Below are 25,376 nucleotides of genomic sequence, written 5' to 3'. Positions count from 1 at the left end.
TAAAAATATTTTGCCTAGCTCCCATCTCAAGTTGTTCCTGATCTGCTCCTGGGGCAGCACAACTACACACTGTCCTTTACTCAGGAGTCAGGGCAAATCCACAAGCAAGTCCGCTGAAATCAATGAAATGATTCACAGAGTGAGGAACCACTCACAGTGAATAAGAGTGGTAAAATCTGGCCTTACATTCCTCCCCACACCTTTTTTTACCCAGGGAAGATAGGCTCTCTCAGGAACTCACACACTAGGGGGAAACTTGCTTGCCAAGTGTCTCCCCCCTCCAGGACCCTAGAAACATTCCTCTTTGATTTCTAATTCCCTCTTTGCACTGAATGTTTGTCATAGGGTACCTGTGTGTCCTTTTCCTTTTACAGCACCACAGAGTTCACTGTTCACAACCCTTCCCCAAAGGGCACAGCAAACTTTTTGTCTTTATTTCCCTATTTAAACAATTAACTAAGTAGCTACAGCTCAGCTAAAAGTGAGGCAGAGAGACAAGTATTACCCAACCAAGGTAGAAACTCTCACCTGATAGAGAATGTTCTTTTCCTCCAGTTTGGTCTGGAGAAAGATACTGCAGCTGTTAGGTACTTCCTGACAATCAGCTGCCTTTACCTCCAGCTGGGACTAATTTAAAGCATCACAGGTGCAGCAATAGTTTGCAGGCACCGAGGCAGAAACTTTAGGCACTAGAGTCAGAGTCTGGATGGAGTCTGAAGGGTGTGATTCTCTAACCCTCTTTTTATATATATATATATATATATATATTGACCAAGGTCTCTTCAGGTAATTTACCTCTACTTGTTCTGATGCATCCTTTTATAAACTATCTCCAATCACTTACCTAGCAGCACCCCTATTAAGCAATAGGGTGGGAGATACTATCCCTAACTCCACCATGCTCTAGGGATAGTTCAGTGGGTTGAGTATTAGCCTGCTAAACGGAGGGTTGTGAGCTCAATTCCTGAGGGGGCCATCTGGGGCAAAATCAGTACTTGGTCCTGCTAGTGAAGGCAGGGGGCTGGACTTGATGACCTTTCAGGGTCCCTTCCAGCTCTATGAGATAGGTATATCTCCATATATTATAAGGCTAGTGTAATTTAGTTTCCCAAATGCACTGTGCTGGGGAGTAGTTCACATGGACTTCGTCAAAGAACTGAATTGTCTAATACACCTGCCTCTGTATAACACATGCAGCTCTTGATTACTGAGAGCAATGTTTCGGGGAGAGGGGGCACTTAAGGTACAGGCTGATATATTTAAACTTTTGGTACCAAATCCCAGTTTGGGCAAAACATCCATTGAAGTCCTATGTAAATGGTGTCCTTAGTGCTGCCTTTTTATTCAATAGGCATGGATGACAAATCTCCCTAGTAACTAATCTAATTTTCACACTTCGGGTGCTGATCTAGTGCCAATGGTTCGTCAGCTCATTGTGGTTCTCGGTGGCCATTTGCTAGCGAGCGCAGTGACCTGGCACAAGTGTTGAAATAAGTGGCAAATGACACACAAAATGACATCTTATTTTGGCACTTTCTCCTTCATCAGCCACCTCTTGCTGGAGCAGTGCTTGTGGGTTGCCATGCTCTGCTGTTCCTAAAGAACAGCTGCCACCGCTCTGTTACAATGCCTGAGAAAATGAGTCCTTTCTTCCTTCTCCCCTTTTTTCATGCTTAAGGAGTGACCTGACAGGGAGGAGATGGAAAACTGCACTGCTTCCAGCCATGGAAAGGTATTTAGGTCTCTAATTCCCACTGATTTCAATGAGAGTTAGGCACCTAAATACTTTTCAGGGTCTGGGCCTGAGGGACCAAGAGAGAAAAACAAACTCAAGTTCTCTCACGTCAGTTTAGAGCTAACTCCTACCTCAGCTCCTGTTTAGGCCCTGCTAATTGTGCTGTGACTTGGAAATGACAATGAATAGGAAAGTACCTCACAGTGTATTTTAATGTGTTCCTTCCCAATCCACCAGAGGGTTATAGGTATATTTACTACCATGCGGTACACCTCTCACCAGTAGGGCCCAGCAATCTAAGGTAGTGTTGCCAGGTGTCCAGTTTTCGAACGGAATGCCCAGTCGAAAAGGGACCCTGGCAGCTCCAGGTCATTAAAAATCTGGTTGGCATGGGGCTGACAGGCTCCCTGCTCAGCTCCTGGAAGTAGCCGTGGCTCCTGGAAGTAGCTAGCATGTCCCTCCAGCTCCTAGGCACAGTAGCAGCAACGGTGGCTCCATACGCTGCCTCTATCCTGGTTTAAGCATTGGCCTGCTAAACCCAGGGTTGTGAGTTCAATCCTTGAGGAGGCCACTTAGGGATCTGGGGCAAAAATTGGTCCTGCTAGTGAAGGCAGGGGGCTGGACTCGATGACCTTTCGAGGTCCCTTCCAGTTCTAGGAGATTGGTATATCTCCAATTATTACCTTTATTGGCTGGGAACCACAGCCAATGGAAGCTGCAGGGGCAGTGCCTGTGGAAGGGGGCAGCACACAGAGCCGCCTGTCTGTGCCTCTGCCTAGGAGCTGGAGGGACATGCTGGCTGCTTCCAGGAGCCGCCCCCTCCTGCATCCCAACACCCTGAGCCCCCTCCCACACCAAACTCCCTCCCGGAGCCTTCAGCCTGCACCTCCTCCCAAACCCCAATACCTTGCCCCAGCCAGAGCCCCACTCCCACACTCTGAACCCCACATTTCTGGCCCCATTTCGAAGTCTGCAACCCCAGCCCAGAGCCTGTACCCCTTCCCACACCCCAACCCCCTGTGCCAGCCCAATGAAAATCAGCGAATGAGCAAGAGTGGGGGACAGTGAGCGATGGAGGGAGGGATCCTGGAGTGACGGGGGTGGGGCCTCACAGAAGGGGTGGAGCAGGGCAGAGCCACGTGGTAGGGGGGTGGGGCAAGGGTGTTCAGTTTTCTGCAATCAGGAAGTTGGCAATCCTAATATAAGGGTATGTCTACACTGCATACTAAGCCAAGCTCTGACTCAGGTCTGAGCCCACGCCTCCCTTCTGTCCATATACAAATCAGTCTGACTTGGATCAGCAAGAACTCAGAACCTGGGTCCTAGGACCTTTCTAGGGGCATGGGTCAGAGCCTAGGTCCTGCATTGACTCAGATCCAAGCCCTGTCATTTTGCAATGGGGATGCAGTTCAAGCCGCAGATCCAAGTCAGAAGGCCTAAGTAGTGCAGTATGGACGCGTTAGCACAGCTGTGAGACCTGGTCTAGCAACTGTAAGCCCAGGTTTACAATGCAATATGAATGCTTGAGCATGGGTTTGGAAACACCAACTCCACAAGTCCGAGTCTGTTTACAACGTAGTGTAGACATACCCTGAAGTACCCCAGCCAAGGACTGAAACAGGATGATTTAGATTTCTGCTGCTAAATAAAACAAACTCTTTATAGCCATTTCAGGGCCTGCCCTGGTACAGTAAATAGCACAGTGACCTTGAATTTTATATCACCTTATCAGGCTGCAACCCAGGAAGAGTCTTGTTGTGCTTATAGAGCGTGAAAGAACAAAACAAAAGGCAGGAAATCCCGTGACTTGCTCGTTCTTGTGGTAATATCAGAGACAGAATATCAGAAAAGAATATGACTCAGTCTAATGTATGGGGAATGTAACCTTGAAATCCTGATCATTCCTCACAGCTTTACCAAAACTAGTTTGCCAGCAAAAGCAGGGATGCTAGGTATTACACTACGATGCAACACTGGCTGAATGATTCACTGAGTAATTCACTTAGTGCTCTGGCTCCTGGGTTACTGTAAATGGAGCTGTGCAAACCGCTAACAAAGCTTATTTGACTGTTGTCTTCTTTTCTTTTCACAAGTGTTCTGATCAGATCACAATTTTCCTCAAATTATGTGGTGTTTGACATTATTCACCAATGAGGTTTGGCAAATAATACTTGCTTTGAAATGTCAGCTCTTGCTTAGATTCGATGTGACACCCTACAGTACAGTTCTATTCCCCGACTGGGTAAGTGTAATTTACAATCAAGTTTCCAATGCAAAATTGTCTACATAGTCAACACTGGCTTTCTGTGGTTCCTCCTCAACAGCCCTTAAAATCTGTAATCATTCCTGCCAGGAAACTCATTTGCTAGGATATCGGTGGAAAGTGGATACCAGAGGTGTGCAGACACTGCCGAAACATCTTTGTTTCAAAACTAGGATGCATGGGGTTTTTTGGTTACAGTGTTTGCCCAGGTCTGGCGGTTGGCAAAGATGGCATTCACAAGGGTGGATCCTCACCCTGCCTCAGGCCAATGCACAAAACAATTGTGATGCTATGTCCTGATGTTACATTGCAATGTGTGTGAAATATACCTTGCCAGCTTTCAAATGTATCTGTGTATGTCTCCTGGCACTGGCTCAGAATATGGCGCCGTATCACAGTGATGCAGATGTAATAATATAATGGCAAGATGTTACTCTGTAATTATTCTGGGGCTCTGCAACTCCACTGAATACAAAGGTGGCCCTGTAGCTTTGCCAGGATAAGTACCTCTGCACTGAAATGATACCATTACCAGAGGCTGCTGCATTAGTCACCCCGATCCAGGCACAGAATCTCCCTTTATCACCCAATAATCCCTACATTTATTTGTATAATGGTAGTGTCCTGCCCAGGATTGGGGCCCCATTGTGCTAGGCACTGTACAAACACACGGAAAGAGAAAGTTCCTGCCCAGGGAGTTTAAAATCTATGTAGACACGACAGACAAAGGGTGGGAGAATAGAAATGTTATTATCCAACATTTTACAATTGCGGATAGAAAGATGAAGTGACTTGCCCAAGGTCCCACAGGCAGTCTGTGTCAGAGCTGGGAATTGAACTCTCAGTACCAGTCCACTGCCTGAACCACAAAAACATCTGACCATTTAAAGGAGACATACACAGATACATCTGAAAGCTGTGGCAAGGTATATTTCAGAAGGCACTGCCTGTTTTAAAGTTTTACACCTGCTATGATGGCGAATCACTGACACACTTGAAGAGCTGCTGATGCTTTGGGAAACCATTCTTTTTTTTGTAGAAACAAATCTGCATTTCTCTTATTTCCTGCATTTCTCTTGTTCTTTTGTAAAATGGCCATTTTCATAAAAACAGGATCTTTGCTTAGAAATTCCTCTGCTCCTGCTGCTTAGTTCCACACCTGAAGTCTTAATCCACCTCTGTCATTCTGGAAATTCTGTCCATTTCCACATTAGCCAATTGTGATGCCCCTAACTTGCAGGGATTGTGACTTCAGGTCAGGGAGATAAGCAGCTGGAAATTATGAACTGTTCAGAAACAAACATCCTTTTTAATGCAAATAACCCTAGCAGCGAAGCACAATGGGAAAGAAATACAGAAAATACAGGATATAGATAACAGATGGGCTAAAGCCCAGACTGTACAGTGTTTTTGGGTCTCTGGTTGCTCCTCCATTTAATGGTGACTTTGGGGGCAAAAATCTTTTTTCACCTGTGTGTGCCATGGGATGTCTGCAACCTTTCCTCTCGGATCTGGGAACCATGCCTTTGTGTCTCCTTGGATTATTGCAATGTTCGGAATCTACAGCCACTGTCGAATGAGCCTGCTCACCTGAACAGCCGTGTTAGCCATTGGGAACATATTAGACCTGTCTTCTAACCACTATGCTCTCTTCTTGTTTGCTTCTTGGTACAATTCAAGCTTTTGACTTTGCTCTATAGCGCAAACTCTACAGAGCAACTGGTCTGGGACCTGGCTCTCTCTCCATGAGCTGCCAGGAAGCTGAGATGGGCTGCGGTGTTTTATCTCAGAGGCCCTAGATTTAGTCACCTAGAGCAGTGGCTCTCAAGCTTTCCAGACTACTGTACCCTTGCAGGAGTCTGATTTGTCTTGCCTACCCCCATGTTTCACTTCACTTAAAAACTACCTGCTTACAAAATCAGACATAACAATACGGAAGTGTCACAGCAGACTATTACTGAAAAAGCACTTACTTTCTCATTTTGACCATATCATTAGAATATACATCAATTGTAATATAAATATTGTCCTTCCATTCCAGTGTATAGTATACAAAGCAGTATAAACAAGTCATTGTATGACATTTTAGTTTGTACTGACTTCGCTAGTGCTTTTTATGTCGTCTATTGTAAAACAAGGCAAATATCTAGATGAGTTGATGTATCCCTTGGAAGACCTCTGTGTATCCATTGCCTTAGGGACCATTAGATACAGCATTCTAAGTAGAGGGCCCTTAGTTCTGGAATTCATTTCTTCTTCGGCTCAGGCAGAAGCATGGATTAACCTTTAGAGCAAAGCACAAGACCGCTCTCTTTCCTCAGGCTTTAGGGGCTTGGGTTGGGGATGTTTGGATGAGAAGTGTCTCTGTTCGGATCAGCAGTGTTCTGGGAAGTGTCCCTCTATTTTCTTCTACACAAATAATGTGTTTTATTATTATTATTATTATTATTGTGTATCTTGTGATATGCATAACTGGACATATTTTATACATTTAATTAATAAATACATAAACAATCCTTTCTTGAGCCTCCCTGGAACAGAAGGGCAGCCTTTAATAGTATACATAGGGATGGATACCAGGCTCCTTTTTTTGAGTTATTCTGATGTCAGGTGCCTGCCCCAGGCTGAGAGATGCAGTGTAAATACTGCTCAGTGATAGAGAAAGGGGTTGCTTGTTAACTCCAACAGGACAAAAGAGGAGCGGAATGTCTCTCTCTCTCAGTGGAGGGAACTAGGAGTGTAACGGAGGAGGTTTTGCAGGGAAAACCCTAGGGACAGCCAGGCTTGAAGAGAAAGCTTAGGGTGAGGTCTAAGTTTTGTTATTCTCAATAAAGCCAAATCCCAAGAAGAGGGTAAATTTAGAATATACAGAGTGCATAACCTCTGTTCAGAGCAGGGTGGGAGCACCACTGGCTTTTCATCCCCATTCTGTGGTCATTTAGATAAAATGGAACCTGGTTGAGAACCACTCCTGCTTTGGTTTTGCAAAACCAAAGCCATACTGGCTTGGCCATCAAGAGCTGTGAGAAAGCCAAAAGCTTTCAAGCTGGAACCTCAATTTCCCTCCCAACTTTGGTGGTTTAGATAAAATGGAACCAAGATTCGGCTAACCCTGGTATTGGTTTTGCAAAACTTCCTCAACTTAGCTTTGTTCTGCAAAAGCAAATCCAAACTCCAGCCTCCTTGGTACGTATCTGGTATAGATGCAGAATTGTTTTAAATGGGATATTTGTTTTCTCTCCACCCCACAAGCCTTCTAAAATGTACTTGCCATTCTGCAACACCGTGGCACCCAAAAGTCACTGCATGAAACCTGAAATTTTTGTATCTCTGAAATGGGAGGAGAAATTAAATAGACCAGACTTTACCAACTGCGAATAGGAACTCCAGTCTTGCACTGCCCCTTATAAAATCCAGTATTGGTCTGTATCGTCTCTGCTACAGACTATAGTCCAAAGTACCTTTATATCACAGCCAACCCACTGGGATGGAGACAAGGGAGTGTGAGAGACCAGTATGGAAAGATGAGGGAACCATTCATGTCAATACAGATGGGAAAGGAAGATGTTTACAGTCCTGTATCTAGGAGCACATCTGCACACTAATGTGCCCATCAGCTTGCAATAAGATGCTGATAAAGGGGATTATGGAAATGCTTTTCGTGGAAGAACTTAGACTGACCTTCACTTCATACTCACAAGTTCAACAAAAATTAAAAAGTCCAGGCTGTCCAGCTCTGAAAAGCAGGAAAGCAGGCTGGCCGGCTCTGAAATGAGCCAATGGAGCTAGCCAACAGGTGCAGAACACATGGCCTTCCTAATCCCTTCAGAGCTGGATAAATGGATCTTCAGGCTTCACACTTTTTAAAGTGAGGACCTGAAAATAAAGGCTCACAAAGAAAATTCAGTGATGCAGCAGAGAGAGGGGCAGCTAGTGGAGGAGCAGGAATTGCCCTGTAGGTAGTGAGTTTGTACACTTTGCATTCAGTTCAGGGAAGCTTTGTGACCTTAGATTACCAGTGATGAGCTTGGTGGTTTCATTCTAGTCGAGAGAGGGAACATCCTCTCAAAACCATCAGGTAGTCTTGCACAATTGACAGTCTGGACCTCAGAGACACACAGGACAGGCAAAGCAGAGAAGGACTGAAGCGTACTGGGAGAGAGCTCTTGGATCCCACTGCTGGAAAAACAGAAGGTGCATCAGATCTAAATTTGAGGTATTTTTGGAGAGAAGTGTCGAAGCCCAGAATTGCAGAAGGTTTTGCAAGTTAAGTGCATTAGCTTTGCCGTTTGAGGAGATTAGAGGAGCACAAGGTGTGGCAGGATAGGAATAAGGGGCTTTGACAGAGCTAAGGGTCAGGAAATACTATGTCCAGTTCTCACCATCACAAATACCAACGTTTACCTGGCTAATCTAACAAATTCAGGCAAAAGAAACTTGTAAAATAGCCAGAAAGCCATTTACCCACTAAAATAGGCTAGAAATTTGTCAGCCAATAAGTGTGTAGTATCATATTGCTAGTATTTCCAGACACGGCAGGAAAGCTTTGCACACAATATCTATACATTTCCCTACAGCATCTGAAATAGTGGCAACAATGAAACCATCTTTCCAAGCTGCTCACAAATATTATTCTCAACAGCCTGGATATTTCAGTATTTCCCACTTACCTCCAACATAAGTATCCAAAGCCCTGGCCACTTATACTACATTCCAAATGCTTTTAAAACAAAGCATTCCAATTATTTTTGTTTGTTTATAGGGCAGAGGTGATAATCATAATCTTACATTTGTAGTATTCTGCCTCCTAAACGATTGCAAAGCATGTTACGCGTTATATATATATATATACTTCACAAAGTGATTATTTCCCCACAAGTGAAATATAGCAACCTCTGCAGTGAAACATAGCAGCTGTTTTAGCAAGGCACAGCAATACCATTTGGCAGACAGGAAATGGAGAAGAACATATCCAGTTGAAACTGCAGGGGAATTTAGGCATACAGAATGTAATTCCCCAAGCTGGAATTTGACTGGAGTGAACATCCCTATTCATAAGAAAAGTGATATGGGACATTTAATGACTGCCTGGAATCAAGACCTCAGTTTTATGTGTAATCCGAAAGACTGCACTTGTAAGAGTACAATGACCCCTAACACCAGTGAGTCAGTGCTGACTCAGATGGAGCAGTGTCACTACTGAACCACGGCCACAAAAATTCAGCCACTGGGTCTTGCTATACCTTTGTCGGCTAGACTACTGAGCTTTCTCTGGTCATATTTTTGTTCCCAGTGCAGGTACTTATAGACTATGATCAAGTCACCACTTAACCTTCTCTTTGAAGGTTCATTCGTCAGACCCAAACCTCCTTAGCTTGTGATACTTGGCAAGAACAGAGTCCCTGGTTATTGGGATGCAAGTTAGGAACCATTTCTATTAGAAAGTTAAAACAGCACCCAGCCACATCCACGGGTATCATTTTATCTACCATTTAGGCATCAGGCAGGGTAGGAGTGATATAGGATGCACATTGGTCTGATTGAAACTGGCATGATTTATATCGCAGTGAAGACGTGGGGGAGAAAAAAGGCTTCTCCTCACCACATCGCACTCCCCTTTTCACCGACATCTCTGACCACAACACTGACAAAATCTCTGCCTGGGGTGAAAAGGCTAATGTAAAAGGCTTACAACTAAATTAGAACTAAGTGGGATTGTCCCTGAATGGCTGATCATTGATTTAGAAAAAAAAAGTATGCGAGTGTAATTGCTCCTTGGCGATGAAACCATCAGGTGTCTGGGCTTATAATGATGAACTGGTAGTGTTAGCAGCTTGGATACAGCTTCCCGCACACAGGCTGGGGGTGGGAAAGACAGGGGACATCTTGCCTGTGAATTCTTTCTTTCTTTCTTTCTTTCAGAAGCAGCCACAACCAAATATTTAAACCCAACCCTTAAGATTTGAAAGAGCAACCAAGCCAGGAGCCCTCACTTTTCATTCAAGATCTGAGTTTGTTCCCAGTAAAGGTCATTCTGCTAGAGTCTTCACTTGGAGCAAACTCAGCGGTATCAGTGGCACTGGGGCTTTCCCGTTGCTTAGATGTGAGTCAATACATAGGCAAGATGACTTCTCAGCATTCACACTTTTACACTGGCACTGTCAGGCGACCGAAACACGGATTTGGGACAGCAAGGGCTAGAGAGCGCTGCATTCCTAGAGGCTGCACTCTGGCACCTTAATACCACTGGGATGACAGAAAAGGAGAGAAATCACTGAGGGGTGCCACAACAGCCCCACACGTAGCAGGTGCTCTAGCTATAGACAAACTAGGCAGCTGCCTAGGACGGCAGATTTCTGGGAGAGGCAGCTTTTGGGGCTTGTCTACACAGCACTGCAGACCAGTCTATAGGGGTGTGAATTAAGGGGGCCCTATGAATTATTGTGCTGAGTGTAACAGCCCCTGCTGGCACAAACTAAGAGTTCCTGCTGATGTAGCCGTGTTTCAAACTCGATGTTAGCTCTCACTAGGTCCCTTTTAGCTCATGCCAGCAGGGTCTGCATGGGGCAGTTAGAGCACTACACATTAGAGCACTTTGCAGTTCACAACCTCGTAGACCAGTCTGCGGCACCATGCAGACAAGAGGATAGGAGGAGGGCGGCATACTGAAGTTTTGCCTAGAGCAGCAGATTACCTTGAGCAGCTTGTGCCTACAAAGATTCCCCCTGCAGCCCGTGTTGTAAGGATGTGCCAGGGGTGAGAGGAGGCAAGGCCAATATTTTACACTGCAGCCATGCCATACAGACCATAGGGGGCCACTGAAAACAAGCCAGAGCAGCCCTGAGGCGGCTTAAACTTATGCTAAGGGTTAGGCCGGCCTTGGACAGCCTAACAATACCTGGAGCACAAAGGTGGTTTAATGTTACCTTTGCCCCACCCCTCCCTTTCTTGCATGTGCCACAGAAACACAGAATCAGGCCCTTAGTCTCTGGGAGTAGGGAGTGAATTATGTTCCTGAGCAGTGACTAGGGTTGCCAACTTTCTAACTGCAGAAAACTGAACACCCTGACCCTGCCCCTCCCCTGAGGCCCCTCCCCTCCGCACCCCTTCTCTGAGGCCCTGCCCCCGTTCACTCCATCTCTACTCCCTCCATCACTCGCTCTCCCCCACCCTTGCTCACATGTTCATTTTCACCGGGCTGGGGCACAGGATTGGGGTATGGGAGGGGTGAGAGTTCTGGCTGGGGGTGCAGACTCTGGTCTGGGGCCAGGGATGAGTGGTTTGGGGTACAGGAGGGGGCTCGGGGGTGGGGCCAAGGAGTTCGGAATGTGGGAGGGGGCTCTGAGCTGGGGGTTGGGGTGCAGGAAGGTGTGTGGGGTATGGGCTCCAGGAGGGAGTTTGGGTGCGGGAGGGGGCTTAGAGCTGGGGCAAGAGGTTGGGGTGCAGAACAGGTGTGGGGTGCAGGCTCTGGGAGGGAGTTTGAGTGTGGGAGGGGGTTCTGAGCTGGGGCAGGGGGTTGGGGCATGGGAAGGGGATTGGGGTGCGGGCTCCGGGCTGTGCTGACCTCAAGTGGCTCCCAGTAAGCAGTGTCATGTCCCTCTGGCTCCTAGGCAGAGGGACGGCCAGGGGGCTCCACATGCTGCTCCCACCTGCAGGCACCACCCCTGCAGCTCCTATTGGCCATGGTTCCCAGCCAATGAGAGCTGCAGAGCTGGCGCTTGGGGAGGCGCCTGCAGACAGAGGCAGCGTGCGGAGTCCCCCTGGCAACCCCTACACCTAGGAGCTGGAGGGCCATGCTGGCTGCTTCCTGGGAGCCACGCAGAGCTGGGCATGGAGCCTGCCTGCCCCGCTGGTGCTGCGTCCAACCGGATTGTTAGCAGCCCGGTCAGTTGTGTTGACCGGCGCCACCAGAGTTCCTTTTCAACCAGGCGTTTTGTTCGAAAACCAGACACTTGGCAACACTAGCTGTGACTGTCCTTAGCTAACAGAGTCCCAAGGAACTCCCCTCAGCTGGAAAGAAAATCACAGTTATACCACAGTGAAGTGGAAAAGGGAAAAAGTCGTTAAAATGTGAGATGAGGGGGAACTTGGAGGCCCCCACCCCAGGTGACTATAAAAGACCTCACAGAAAAGAAGAGAAAATGAGGTCCAAAGGAGGCAGTGTAACATACAAATCAGAAACAACAAGGCATCCGGTGGCACCTTAAAGACTAACAGATATATCTGGAGTGAGGTTTTTTACCCATGAAAGCTTATGCCCAAATATATCTGTTAGTCTTTAAGGTATCACCAGACTCCTTGTTGTTTTTGTGGATACAGACGAACATGACTACTCCCTGATACTTGACACAAATCAGAAACATTACAGCCATATGGCCTGATTTTCAAAGGTCATGAGCATCAGGCAGCAACCACTGACTTCAGTCAGAGCTATTGTTGCTGAAGATCAGGCCAGTAAGGGCAAGACTCTGGGATGTGCTAAACTGGTTTAAAAAAGCCCGTCTTTTCATCCCCCTGATCCTGGTGCAGGTCTACACAGTTCAGTTCCCCTGTGCTGTGCTACAGTAGCCTGAGGGGGCCAAAAAAACAGCTGTGTATCAGAGTAGCCCAGGGGATTCCTGGCCACACATACTCTCCTCCAGCCACGCCCCTTTTCCACAGCTACACCTGCAACAGGGAGAGAGAATGATGTAAGAACCCCTGTGTCAGCTCTACACCATCAGATGATCACTCTCACACTGGGGTGCTCGTCCCTGGACTGCTTATACTGTCTTTAGGGCTCAATTATACCTACTAGGTCATTGAGTCCTTCCTCCTGCCACTTCAGGAGTGCCCTCTGCAGTCTATTCTCTAGTGCTTTGTCTAGCCTGGTTTTAAATGTTTCAGGCAAGGGGACTTCTGTCACTTCCCTGGAAAGACTATTCTTAGTCTAATGGGTTTTTTTGTTTTCTTGACACTCAACTTATATTTCCCAATTCTTAATGTCATAGAGTTTAAGGCCAGAAGGCACCACCAGATCATCTAGTGTGACCTCCGGTATATCACAGGCCACCACACCAGCCAGCACCCACTCACTAAACCCAACAACCAAAATGAGACCAAAGTATCACAGCCCACAGAAGACTAGATTAATATGTGCCACAGGCAGAGAATAGGGTTGCCAACTTTCTAATCGCACAAAACCGAACACTCCTTTCCCCCGTCCTGCCCTACCCCTGCCTTGTCCCTTCTCCGGGGCCCCGCCCCCTGCTGGCTCCCTCCCTCACTTTTACTGGGCTGGGGCAGGGGGTTGGGGTGCGGGAGGGGGATGAGGGTTCTGGCTGCAGGTGCGGGCTCTGGGGTGGGGCCGGGGAGGAGGGGTTTATCGCACAGGAGGGGGTTCCAAGCTGGGGCAGGGGGTTGGAGTGCGGGAGGGGGTGAGAGCTCTGGCAAGGGGTGTGGACTCTGGTGTGGGGCCAGGGATGAGGAGTTTGGGGTGCAGGAGGGGGCTCAGATCTGAGGCAAGAGCTTGGGGTGTGTATGGGGGTGTGTGATCCAGGAGGAAGTTTGGGTGTGGGAGGGGACTCCAGGTTGGGAGTGCTTACCACGCTCCCAGGAAGTGGCCACCAGGTCCCTGCGGCCCCTAGGCGCATGGGCGACCAGGGAGGCTCCGCGCACTGCCCTCTCACTCGCAGGTGGCCGCTTTGGGGAACCGTGCAGAGCTAGGGCAGTCAGGGAGCCTGCCTTAACCCCGGGCCCCCGCTGCACCGCCGACTAGATTTTTAACAGCCCAGTCAGCAGTGCCAACCAGAGCCGCCGGGGTCCCTTTTCAACTGGGCATTCCAGTCGAAAATCGGACACCTGGCAACCCTAGCAGAGAATAGGGGGGACCAAGATGCACCAATGCTCAAGGCCCTCACAATGGCAGGGAAATGATTAAGTGAGAAATCTTGGCAAGAGACCCACACCCACATGCTGCAGAGGAAGGTGGAAAACCCCTGAGTCACTGCCAATCTGTCCTGGGGGAGAATTCCTTTCTTAGGGCAAACAGTTAGGCCATGAGCATGTGAGCAAGAACCAGCCAGCCAAGCACCTGGCTTGTCATACCATCACTTCTTTATAGCCCTCGCAAGGAAATCGAGCGTAAATTAAATGGATTTATTATTCAAGATGTTTACCCCAGCATGAAAATGCATCTCTTTGGAATAGAGCAGGCCTTTATTTTCTGCTATTCCCACACACACACACACACACCCAATAAGAAAATAAGGAAGAAGAATATGAATTTTGTCCACTATTTGAATTTAGCTTCAGCAGAAGCCCCCTGCCGATGTAATTCATCTCAACTACTTTTTTTTGATGAACTACTGTCCTTTCCCCCTCACATCAGGAATGGAAAGCAGGAGAGGAATTAGTTGAGTAGGAATTATTATCTAACAAGTTGCAGCTTCAGTCTGGGCAGGAATAAAATTTCAAAGCATAATAAGAGAATGTTATTAAGCTTTTTCTTCCCCAGAGATTGTCACAAAAACACGTTGTGACTGTCACTGAGAACTAACCGTTTTTCGCTTTCATTTCTGTTTTCTATCTCACCTTTCATTACAGCTGTCCCTTCTGTCTCTCAGCTCAGGACCTGGGCCGCCCATGCAGATAACTCAACAACAAAATGCCCATATTAGCATTATATTTTTTCTTCTTCAGCCCAGCAAGGTAATTGCAACCCTAAAAGCTTTTGCATATTTATGGCAGAAATATGTCTCCCCTGGAAGATGGGACTGTCATCAGGTGGAATATTTCATTTAGTAAGCCTCTTCTGAGGTATAAACTGGCTTTTCTTCTCTTTTTTTGGCCTCCTTCAGAGGAAAGGACAAACAGATAAAAATCAGCTGCTGCAGTGCTACAGCTGTCAAAATTCCTGTTACTGGGAAAATTAACTCTTCCCCACCTCCCAGCTCTGCTGGGTTTTGCCTGTACTGTCTGAAAGCTGAGTTATTTGGGGGAGAAGGGGGTTGAAAAGCCCTCCTGTTGTAAAAGATGAACATCCTCTTTAGAAGTGGAGCAACTGATCTGCTTTTACATAAGAAACAGCTATTGTATCTAACCCATGAGCCAGGCATGCTGCCATGCCAGATTTTGATCAAATCAGTCATCAAGTTATCATTTCACGGAAGTCATCATCATTTCAAGAAGTCACCATACCACTGTTCACTGCTGTTTCAGAGACTTATGACAACAGAGACAATTCCCGAAAATGTCTAAATGAAGCTGTCATCTGTAAACTAATTCTCTCTCTGTATATAACAGAGGTACCACAGTTCTAAAGCTTTGGAATGCTCTGGGTCTAAGCGGCTGGGACAACAGGAAGGTTCTTGAGAGAGAATATCTGCACAGGAAGGTTTGCTTCCTTGAGTTAAGACACACTCCAAGGATAAAATTCACCCCAATGGGGCTGCACAAATAATACCTAACTCTTATGTAGCACTTTTCATCAGTATATCTCACAGCACTTCACAATCTTTAGCAATCTTTATCCTCCTAACCCCCTTGTCAGGTAGGGAAATACTATTATCCTACATTTTTACCGATGGGGAACTGAGGGACAAAAAGGCTAAAGGGCAAACAGGCAGTCTGTTCTGGAATAAGGAATTGAATCCAGGTCTCTCAAGTGCAAGGCTAGTGTCCTAACCCTCTTTCCTCTCTATGCACAAGGATTAGGTACTACGAAAGCCCTATATTACAGACTTAAGTACAACTTAAATGGCGCATATGCCTTGTGTGTGCCCTCTGCACAATTCTGAATTTCACCCTAAGACATCACCTGCCTGTGGTTAAAGGGTAAAAAGCACAATGAATGGAGATGAATAAACCTTAGCCAGGATCCAAGTCCCAACCCCACCCAGAAATATGGGCAATACTCATTCATCCTTCTTAATGGCTTTGACATTACCCAGGGTAGAATCTGGATAGATGAACTGCTGTGTCCCCTCAGTTCTCCAGCCTACAGTTCAAGAGAGAGAAAGTCTGTGGGGACAAGAACTTCCAGCAGTTTCTTTTCCTCTGAACCGGGTGATAGTCCATTTGATTTTGTCGACACCTGGCTGAGGCATCAGTTTGCCTTTTGTCTTTGAATAACTGGTTTGTGCCAGCTTTTCTAAAATTGGAACATCTCAGTAATGTTATATAGTAGAATTTTATAATTTTACATACAATGTTGCCACAAATATTTTATCATGACAATAATGATCAGCAAATTATGAGTTTTCAAATGATACCTAACAAGGCATAGTCCGTACAAAATTTATCATAGTCTTGTAAAAGGGGGTGAACATAAGACTACAGACTGTCACACTGAGTAAATTTCAAACACTGAAAATAAATTACCATTAAAACAAAGTTATATACTAAAATGTGTTCAGGTATGATCTGACCCACAGCCCACTGTAGTCAATGAGACTCTGACTGTGGACTCCAATGGGCTTTGCATGGGGCCCACAGCCTGGAAAACTACTATTTCAAGGCAACTGTTGGATTTGGACAACTTCTTTATATGGTTGCACATCATTTTTATAAAGTCCATCATTTCAGCCATACAAAGAAGCCTGGTTATTTATATTTAAAATGCTAATTCATTGTTTAGGGGTAAAAAAAAGCTTTCTAAAACCAAACCGCTGTAGCTTGCATTGATTTTGCAGGGAAATGCACCAACTCAACAACTCTGAGGATCTGGCTTACACTGTGGAATCAGACACAGGAGTATTGGCGGTGGGGGGGGGTGGTTTTCTAAATTATATTGTCAGTTTTAACTGACAAACTCCTTTTCTAATCAGTCAATTTTTGAAAGTTATTTGCAAATTAACAATGGTTTTTAATCCACATCACCCCAAGATGTTAAATTACTTTTCTTTCATTTTGGCAATGAACATACAGCTCATCATGAGAGTCCAGCCATCCCAATTCAGCATTCAGTACATACCCAAAAGATGGCAAGAAAAAACAGCTGACCATAGAGGCTTTTATAGGACCTTCCAGAAAAAAAACATCTTCCTTAATATTATTTGACACAACTCTCTTACCTGTAATATCTGGACTGAAGGTAGGTTGAACACACAGCCTTAGACACGTGGCTAGCTGAACCAAAGTCTATGACCTTGACCCTGTATGGTTGTCGGGATGGGTCTACCAACATGATGTTCTCTGGCTTGAGATCTGCATGAATCAGTCCCAAGCTTTTCAGCTTCATTAGGGCTGTTGCTACCTGCTGGAGGATTGGCCGGATATACTTAAGGGGCAAAGGGCTGAATTTGTTTTGCTTTAGAAAATCATAGAGGTTCTGCTCCAACATTTCAAAGACCAAGCAAGTGTGATTTTTGTGCTGGAAGCACTCATAGGCTCGGACAAAGTTGTAGTCATCTGCACTTTCCGTACTCAACCGGGCCAGGATGCTCACTTCAATCTGACCTTGTCGGGCATAGGAAGGATGGTTCTTAAGGATCTTGATAGCTACAATCTCGTTAGTGCCACGTTTCCAGCATTTGACCACTTGCCCAAAGGTTCCCCGGCCAAGAAATTCTAATACTTCATATGTGTTGGTCATGGAACACAGCACTTCATGTTGTACCAGCTGGTAATCCCCTTCACTGTTGGAGCCACTGTTTTTGGATGTGGCAGTGGATGTGGTGGCAGTGGCTACCGTGGCCCCACTGGCATTGTTCTGAATCATTGGTGGATGCTCTTCAATTATCTGCACACTGCTTGTGTTCTCAATTTCCTCGCTCTTGCGCTTAAGTCCACATTTTTGGTAGGTGTCCAAAAGGCTCACAGTGCTTCGACGCATCAGGTTGTGAGGTCCGCCCAATGCTTGCCCAGACACTGCAACGACACCGGAAGTGCTGCTGGCAGATGTCACTACGATGTGCCCCGTGCTTGCTGGAAAGATGATGGTCTGTTCGTAAGGGATACTCGGGTTGGGAATCTGGAGGGAGGCGTTGACTGCTGCTGCTGCTGCTTGGGAGGACTGTACGTTCTTGGTCTGGCTGTAGACTTTGCTATGTGTGCCGTACCCAGTCATATCCCAGTTAGAACTCGGTTCCACTTTCAGTTTCTTCACACTACAGAAGGCACTTGACTGAAGGGTGTGAGGGGAGAAAACTTGCACATGCGAGGCCATACCTGCAACATAACATTTAAAGAAACAACAGTGTCAAGATTCCTTCCCTAGCTTTTTATTCATTTCAGTTTCAAAATGGGAAAAATGGGATGATGGGGAGGGAAACCTCAGCAACAGCTAGAAAATGATCAGGCTCTTACAAACCGAGAGACGTATCCATTGCAAATAAAGTTCAGTACAGTAAAACAAAGGGTCAGTACTAACTCAATCATATATACTAATAGCGATCATTAGTCTCCCTCTCTCCTTTTTTAATAACAATAACCTAAGGATTAAGTTTACCTTTTGCGACTAAGCATCCTTCTGGTCCCATTGTCTCCAACAACAACTTAGGGCTTGTCTACACTTACCGGGGGACTGACATGCAGCAATCGATGCATCAGCAGTCGATTTAGCAGGTCTAGTGAAGACTCACTAAATCGACCGCAGATTGTTCTCCCATCGACTCCTGTACTCCACCTGAACGAGAAGCAGAAGGGGAGTCGACGTGAGAATGTCTCCTGTCGACATAGCGTAGTGTGGACCCCACAGTAAGAAGATCTAAGTACGCCGACTTCAGCTACGTTATTCACGTAGCTGAAGTTGTGTAACTTAGATCGAACTCCCTCTGTACTGTAGACAAGACCTTGGCATTGATAGAGACACGGTGTAGTGGGGTACTGAAATAGTCTTTTACCTCTGTGGAGCAAAGTTCAACCCCTGATGTATGTCATACATGACATAGTTTTTTGGGGCGGGGGGCATCTCACTCAAGTCCTCTTTCTGTACATATAAAACCACTGCACAGTTCATGTTTTCTGCTCAGTAGAAGTCCAGGATGGGAATAGGAAGAGGTGTTGAAAGTCAGAATTGAGGTGTGCTGATAGAGAAGTTTGTGGACCCAGGACTGGAATAGCTGGTGATGTTTCAAGTCATAATTGAAGTCCCTTGCCAGAATTGTATGTGGGAATCTTGCATAATGCTTGTCAGCATTTATGGATAGTGAAAACAGGTATTATGCAAAGATTAGCCTTAGCTCCTGCAATCAGTTCCCTTGGTTTCATAAATAACAATGGGCCACATTTTTTCCATTCACATTCACAATGAGTAGTACCATAGCTGGAAAGTAGATCCTGCTGAAAGTTGAAAGGACTATTCTTGGAATAAGGTAACATTTGGTATGAATAAGAGAGCAGCAGAATCTAGCTCTAAATTAACGCAAAATTTAAAAAAAAGACATAAATCTATTTTCCTGCAATCTTTTTCTTTGAATCTAAAAATGTTAACATTCTGCAGACATTTATAAAAACAACGTAACAGAACTAATTACCCAGGTACTTTAAAAAAAACAACCTAAACCTTGAGGTTAGAAAGGCACAAATGTGGGAACCCCCCGGAGATCCATAGAAGGTGGAAGACCAAGTACAGAACTTCTCCCAGGTTTCTCCTCCCAGTGTGGAGACTATATGGCTGACAAGAAGAATTAGTGAATTGCACAAAGCTGAGTGTGGATTTGTATTTAAGAAGCCGACACTATGAGTGAGTTAAAGCAGAAAGCCCTCAACCCCTCCTCATCAAGTGTTCCAAATCTTTGTTTTGTAATAAACCCCAAGAATGACAAGGGAGGGGGGAAAAACTATGCTGATCTTCCACCATCACTGAATTTTTAAGAGCAAACATACCTTGACTTGTTTTCAATTTAAAAAGAAAATATTTGAAAATATTTTCACTAACAAAAATACAACAAAATCAACACATACGCAGATGACCTGAAGCATCCTTCCAGGTGAGGGGAATTGAGAGTGCACAATGCTCAGCTTTTTTTCCTCATAATTGCTGAGAGAAACCAGCTCTCTTCTAGACCATTCCCGGGTATGTTGCTATGTTCTAAAATCCTTTTATGTTCGTGTATATATATATATGTGTGTGTAGCTACATATATAGTTACTTCCTAGTTTCAAAGCTGATTAGCAAAGAGAAAAGAACTCAGTTAAGCAAACACATACACAAATCTTTCAGTTAATTCCCAGGAGGCAGAAACCAGGAACCTCTTATTAAATACCTGAGGTGAGCTGAAAGTGCATTTGGTATAATTGCATGTAAATGACCAGCACGCTGAGGTGAAAGTGGGCCGGTACGGCGTACCTTTAAGAAGTGGCCGCTGGTACAGGCTCGTACACATCCGATGTTAAAGTGCTGCCGTGGCAATGCTTTAACGTCATGGCCCCTTTTGCCCCCCCAGGACCATCGAGAGGGCCTGGGGCCCGATGATTTAAAAGGGCCTGGCGGCCGCCACTGCCACAACCAGAGCCCCAGGCCCTTTAAATCGCTGCCAGAGCTCCAGGCAGCACGGACTGGGCAGCACTGAAGGGCTGGTTGTGGGAGGCTGATCCACAGCCCAGGGCCCAGAGCCAAGCCCCCGTACTGGTAAGACTTTTAAGTTACTTTCACCCCTGCCAGCATGCTGAGCACTCCACTTTGCTCCAGAATCCCTATATTCAGCCCTGCTGCCCAAGCAGCTTTTAAAGATAGAGCAAAGTCGAAGAAACATGTAATCAGGACAAGGGGAACACCCACCCCAACATCAAAACTTGCTGTGTAAAGCTCCTGTAACCTCTAGCGATGAAGCAGTACAGATGGCTCTCGTCTACCGATGTGACCCCTAGCTTTAATGTGATTTTCTACACTGTTTGCTGACACTTGTATAAAAAAAAAAAAACCTCCAAGGTCCCTGTTACTCAGTCTCCTGGGCTCTTTCAACCCTTCTCCCACAGCGCCTGCTTTCCTCCCTACTTTCCACAGGGTGACAATGTTGATATGAATGACTTAGCATGTGGTACACAGTGAGCTCAGAGAAGTGCAGCAGAATTACTCAACTTGTCATCCTGGACACCAATATCATATGTGAGGCAGAGGCAATGTTTGTTTTTCCACTAATTAAAAAGAGTCACAGTGTTCATTCTAGTACTGACCTTTCAGGGGTAGTAGGGTGGTTGCATGCATGTTTTCCCCTGGGACATGAATAATAAAGCAGAGGTAATTGGTAACATATTGTGGATCTAGTACAGGTGTAACTTATAGCTTTATGGCTTTCATTCCAGTCTGCTTGCTCACCATCCCTAAGGTTAAAAAACCTGATACAAAAAGGGGGAGAGAGCCATAAGAGATATCCCTAAAAATAATTTTAAATTATCTAGTCACCCCAAAATTAAAGCCACCAATACAAAACGCATCAGCTGTAATTATCTAGGTTAGTGGTTCTCAACCTTTTCGGGCTCAGGAACCATTTGTAAACTTTGATGGCCTCTCATAACCCAGTAAATAACTTTAGTGCAAAAAAACATTTTGCTTACTAAATATTTCTTACCCACAATAAATAATATACACATTGATGTAATAAGTGCTAAATAAGCACACCATGTGTACCAGAATGGCATCTCCTGCATCTCCTATCCCTATTCTGGCTGGGCTCAACTTCCTGCTCCAAACGTTGCAACCTCTGGGGTCACAGCGCCACTCAGGTTTGGCCTGGTGGATGGGGGGTCACCAGGCCAAATTTATTTGAGTGGTGCTGTGACCTGCCCTGCCACATGGGGTCACAGAGCCACTCTCCAATTTGGACCTCCACCCCCCATCATCATGATGGAGGGACAGCTGGACCAAACCTGAGCAGCACTGTGACCCCATGCACCAGGTTGCAATGCCTGAAGAAGGGAGCTGAGCCCAACCAGCCCCATGAGACCAGAGCTGCAGGAACCGCCACTGCAGGAGTAGTGTGGGGTGTGTTCTATAAGGCCTGTGGGCTTCCCGTCCCCCAGGGCAGGACCCGACACCCCACCCCCAGGACTCTCATGCGACCCTTTGACAAATTCTTGTGAGCCAATTCTGGGTTGTGACCCAGGGGTTCAGAAACCCTGATCTAGGTGCTACTGTAATTAATAGCCATCATTAAGGGCCAGATCCCCAGTCAGTGTAGATTGGCATATGACAATTTACATCCTCTGAGGATCTGTCCTGATACCAACCAGGGTAAGCGGTCACTGAAAAATTGCTGATGTCAGATCGCTGTATATGCCCTTTAGTGAAATAAGTTGGTGGTCTCAGTCCCATTTCTCTGGAGACAGAGCCACATTTAAAAATCCCAGTGCACCAGCCACCCTTCTTGGTAATCTCTACAGAGAGAACAAACACAGAATGAGCATAAAAACTGAACTACCCTGTCACCACAAGAACACATGCCTCAGATAAAGGCTGTGGACAAAGAACGGTGGCTGCCTACACTGTACTTGACTTCTGGCTAAATAGAGGGCTCTGAACTCTAGCATTGTCAGTCCAGCACCTTTCACTCTCCATGAGGCACAGCATTCACTAGAACAGTGGCTTGAGAGACTACTGTACCCCCTTCAGGAGTCTGATTTGTCTTGCATACTCCCAAGTTTCACCTCACTTAATAACTACTTGCTTGCAAAATCAGACATAAAAATACAGAAGTGTCACAGCACACTATTACTGACAAATTGCTTACTTTCTCAGTTTTACCATATAATTATTAAATAAATCAACTGAAATACAAATATTGTACTTACATTTCAGTGTATAGTATATAGAGCAGTATGAACAAGCCATTGTATGAAATTTTAGTTTGTACTGACTTCACTAGTGCTTTTATGTAGCTTGTTGTAAAACTAGGCAAATATCTAGATGAGTTGCTGTACCTCCTGGAAGACCTTTGCCTACCCCCAGGGGTATGCATACCCCTGATTGAGAACCACTGCACTAGAAGAGTTTTTCTTTTAAAAGAAATATTAAATCTCCCTCCCTTTGCTGAGATGATTTTTTCACAGCTGATATTTTGGGGCACATGGCTTGGCTAGCTGCTCAATGTAGTTTGTGCCAAGAAATTATAGTCTGACTGACAGCCCAGGGGTGGGAAAGAGAGTTTCTGCAGCAAAGTAATGTTTATTGTAATGCTGTCTGCATGTCTAATTTGAGAGAAACACAAACCCAAAATGTTTGGAGGATGATCGCCTTTAGGTTGGGCTTACCTAACACATACAAACTAAGCCTGACCTAAACGTGGCCTTTTCCCAAGCATAGATGCAGGGTAATTCCCTGTCACTCCATTTAGATGGTCAAGAGGTAGCCGGGACTCTGGAATATAAAAATAACCCCTGGAAAATCAATATCTGGTTTTACATAAGACCTTGTGCATATTGGGTCACGACTGTGAGAGTTTTAGTTATTCCTATGCAGAAATAGGCTCAGATAGGATGTATTAAATAAATCTGATAGTTCTTTCCTTTAATAATGAGTTTTAGTGTAGTCATTTAAGGCTCTCACACAATAGATAGTAACTGGATTTAATGGGGACTGCTCTGTCCTTGATATGAGTCGTGTAACTCCCCCTAACATTAACAGGAGTTAACGTTTGTAGAGTGCACTGAGGGGACAATTCTAAAACTAATTAAAGGGCTTCCGTTGAAAGATTTGAGTCTCAACCACCCCTTCTTACCCAGCCTTCACTAAATAGTAATTTCTAATTCAGACAGCATTTTCCTTCATGCGTACACAAATCATAGACCTGCCTCTGAATAGTTCATATCAAATCCACAAGGTTCCAGAGAAGCAAACATGGGAAAGATCACAGCTCCTTCTCCCCAAACCTCTCCCCAAATTGAAAGAACTACAGCTGGTAGCTAAACAAGGAACGGTTTGAAAGACACTGCTGTTTTTCCTCTCTATTTGTTGCACTGACTGCTTATGTATAACCAGGACCTTAGGGGTGGCAGGAGAGTAAGACCCTGCCCTGTATTAACCAGGCAATAAGACCTTCTGCAATACCTGCAGAGCTGTTGACTCACTGAAACCAGAGGCTGCTGACTGCGGAGAGAACAACAATGGCTGTTTGAATAATACTGTAGAAAGTAAAAAGAACGAGGAGTACTTGTGGCACCTTAGAGACTAACACATTTATTTGGGCATAAGCTTTCATGGGCTAAAACCCACTTCATCGGATGCATGAAGTGGAAAATACACTAGGAAGATATATATACACAGAGAGTCCTGTGGCACCTTAAAGACTAACAGATGTATTGGAGCATATTCATGGGTGAATGTCCACTTCGTCAGACACATGTGGTCATTCACCCACGAAAGCTTATGCTCCAATACATCTGTTAGTCTTTAAGGTGCCACAGGACTCCTTGTCGCTTTTCACAGATCCAGACTAACACGGCTACCCCTCTGATATATACATGGAGAACATGAAAAAATGGGTGTTGCCATACCAACTCTAATGAGACTAAACAATTAAGGTGGGCCACTCTGAAACTGTAGAAAGTGCATGGCTTATGTATAGCATATAACTGATGCACCCAAGACACACTTGAAAATAAATATCTTCCAGTTTCCCAGGGGAAGCAGGAGCTAAAATACTCCTTTCTGTGCCTCAGTTAAGAAGGCAGAGAAGGAAGGAACTGCAGGGTATGGATAATCTGCTGTGTTCTTCTTTAAGGTGGCCTGCCTCTGAATGGTCTAATTTGTGAGACATGTCTCCTGGTGCTGCTAAGCTTTGAAAAGCACCTATGCATAATGAGACCACATGAGACAGCTGCAGCAGCACAGGAGCCAGCAAACAGAGCTGTAAACAGGGGAGTTTCAGTGGGAGTTTGCAAGGAGAGTTTGTGGGGGAGACTAAGAGAGCTAGGCAGAGGAATAGACAGACTAGCGAAGGGAGTGGGTGATGTTCTGCCGGTGTTCTGGTGCCCGTTGGGGGGTTTGTTTTGCTGTGGGTGGTGGTGGTTTTGTTTTGATTCCTGGACCAATAGGTTTTAGGTGGGAAGGCTATGACCGATACAGAGGCAGCAGTGGAAAACACAGTGATGACTGGATGTGGAAGCTGCGGCATGTACATGATCCTGGAGGGGGTACCTGATAAGAGTTTCATCTGCATGAAGTGCCGCCTGATAGAGCTGATGGAAGAAAAGATCCGAGGATTGGAGATGCAGGTGGAAACTCTGGTTGAGTTTAGAAGGGGGTTTGAGCAGATGATGGAGCAAAGACATGAGGAGGCTGAAGGGAAAAGCTCAGACTTGCAGATGGAAGCAGGACCAAAGAATTCTGAGGGGAGACTGCTGGGTGAGGAAAGTGGACAGTGGAAGCATGTGACTAAGAGAACCAGGCAGAGGAAAAGACAGGCCAGTGAAGGAGAAATAGAGCTCAAGAACAGGTTTGTGGTGTTGGAAAATGAAGAA

The 25,376-nt window shown here is 45.6% G+C and overlaps 1 protein-coding gene across 5 annotated transcripts in view; it reads right to left on the bottom strand.

The window, feature by feature from the left end:
* The window catches only part of HIPK2 (homeodomain interacting protein kinase 2), a 204,186-nt gene that overhangs the window by 122,105 nt on the left and 56,705 nt on the right, over positions 1-25,376 (bottom strand). For all 5 annotated transcript variants that reach the window (XM_044988692.1, XM_044988710.1, XM_044988720.1 and 2 more), the window contains exon 2: positions 17,051-18,146. In XM_044988692.1, coding sequence (XP_044844627.1) covers positions 17,051-18,146 — 1,096 coding nt within the window. The remainder of the gene's footprint in view (positions 1-17,050; positions 18,147-25,376) is intronic.

This window comes from Mauremys mutica, chromosome 1 (genome assembly GCF_020497125.1).
Source record: "Mauremys mutica isolate MM-2020 ecotype Southern chromosome 1, ASM2049712v1, whole genome shotgun sequence".
Classification (NCBI taxonomy): Eukaryota; Metazoa; Chordata; order Testudines; family Geoemydidae; genus Mauremys; species Mauremys mutica.
The sequence above is the reverse complement of the archived record's forward strand: the minus strand, read 5'-3'. Positions and strand labels throughout refer to the sequence as shown.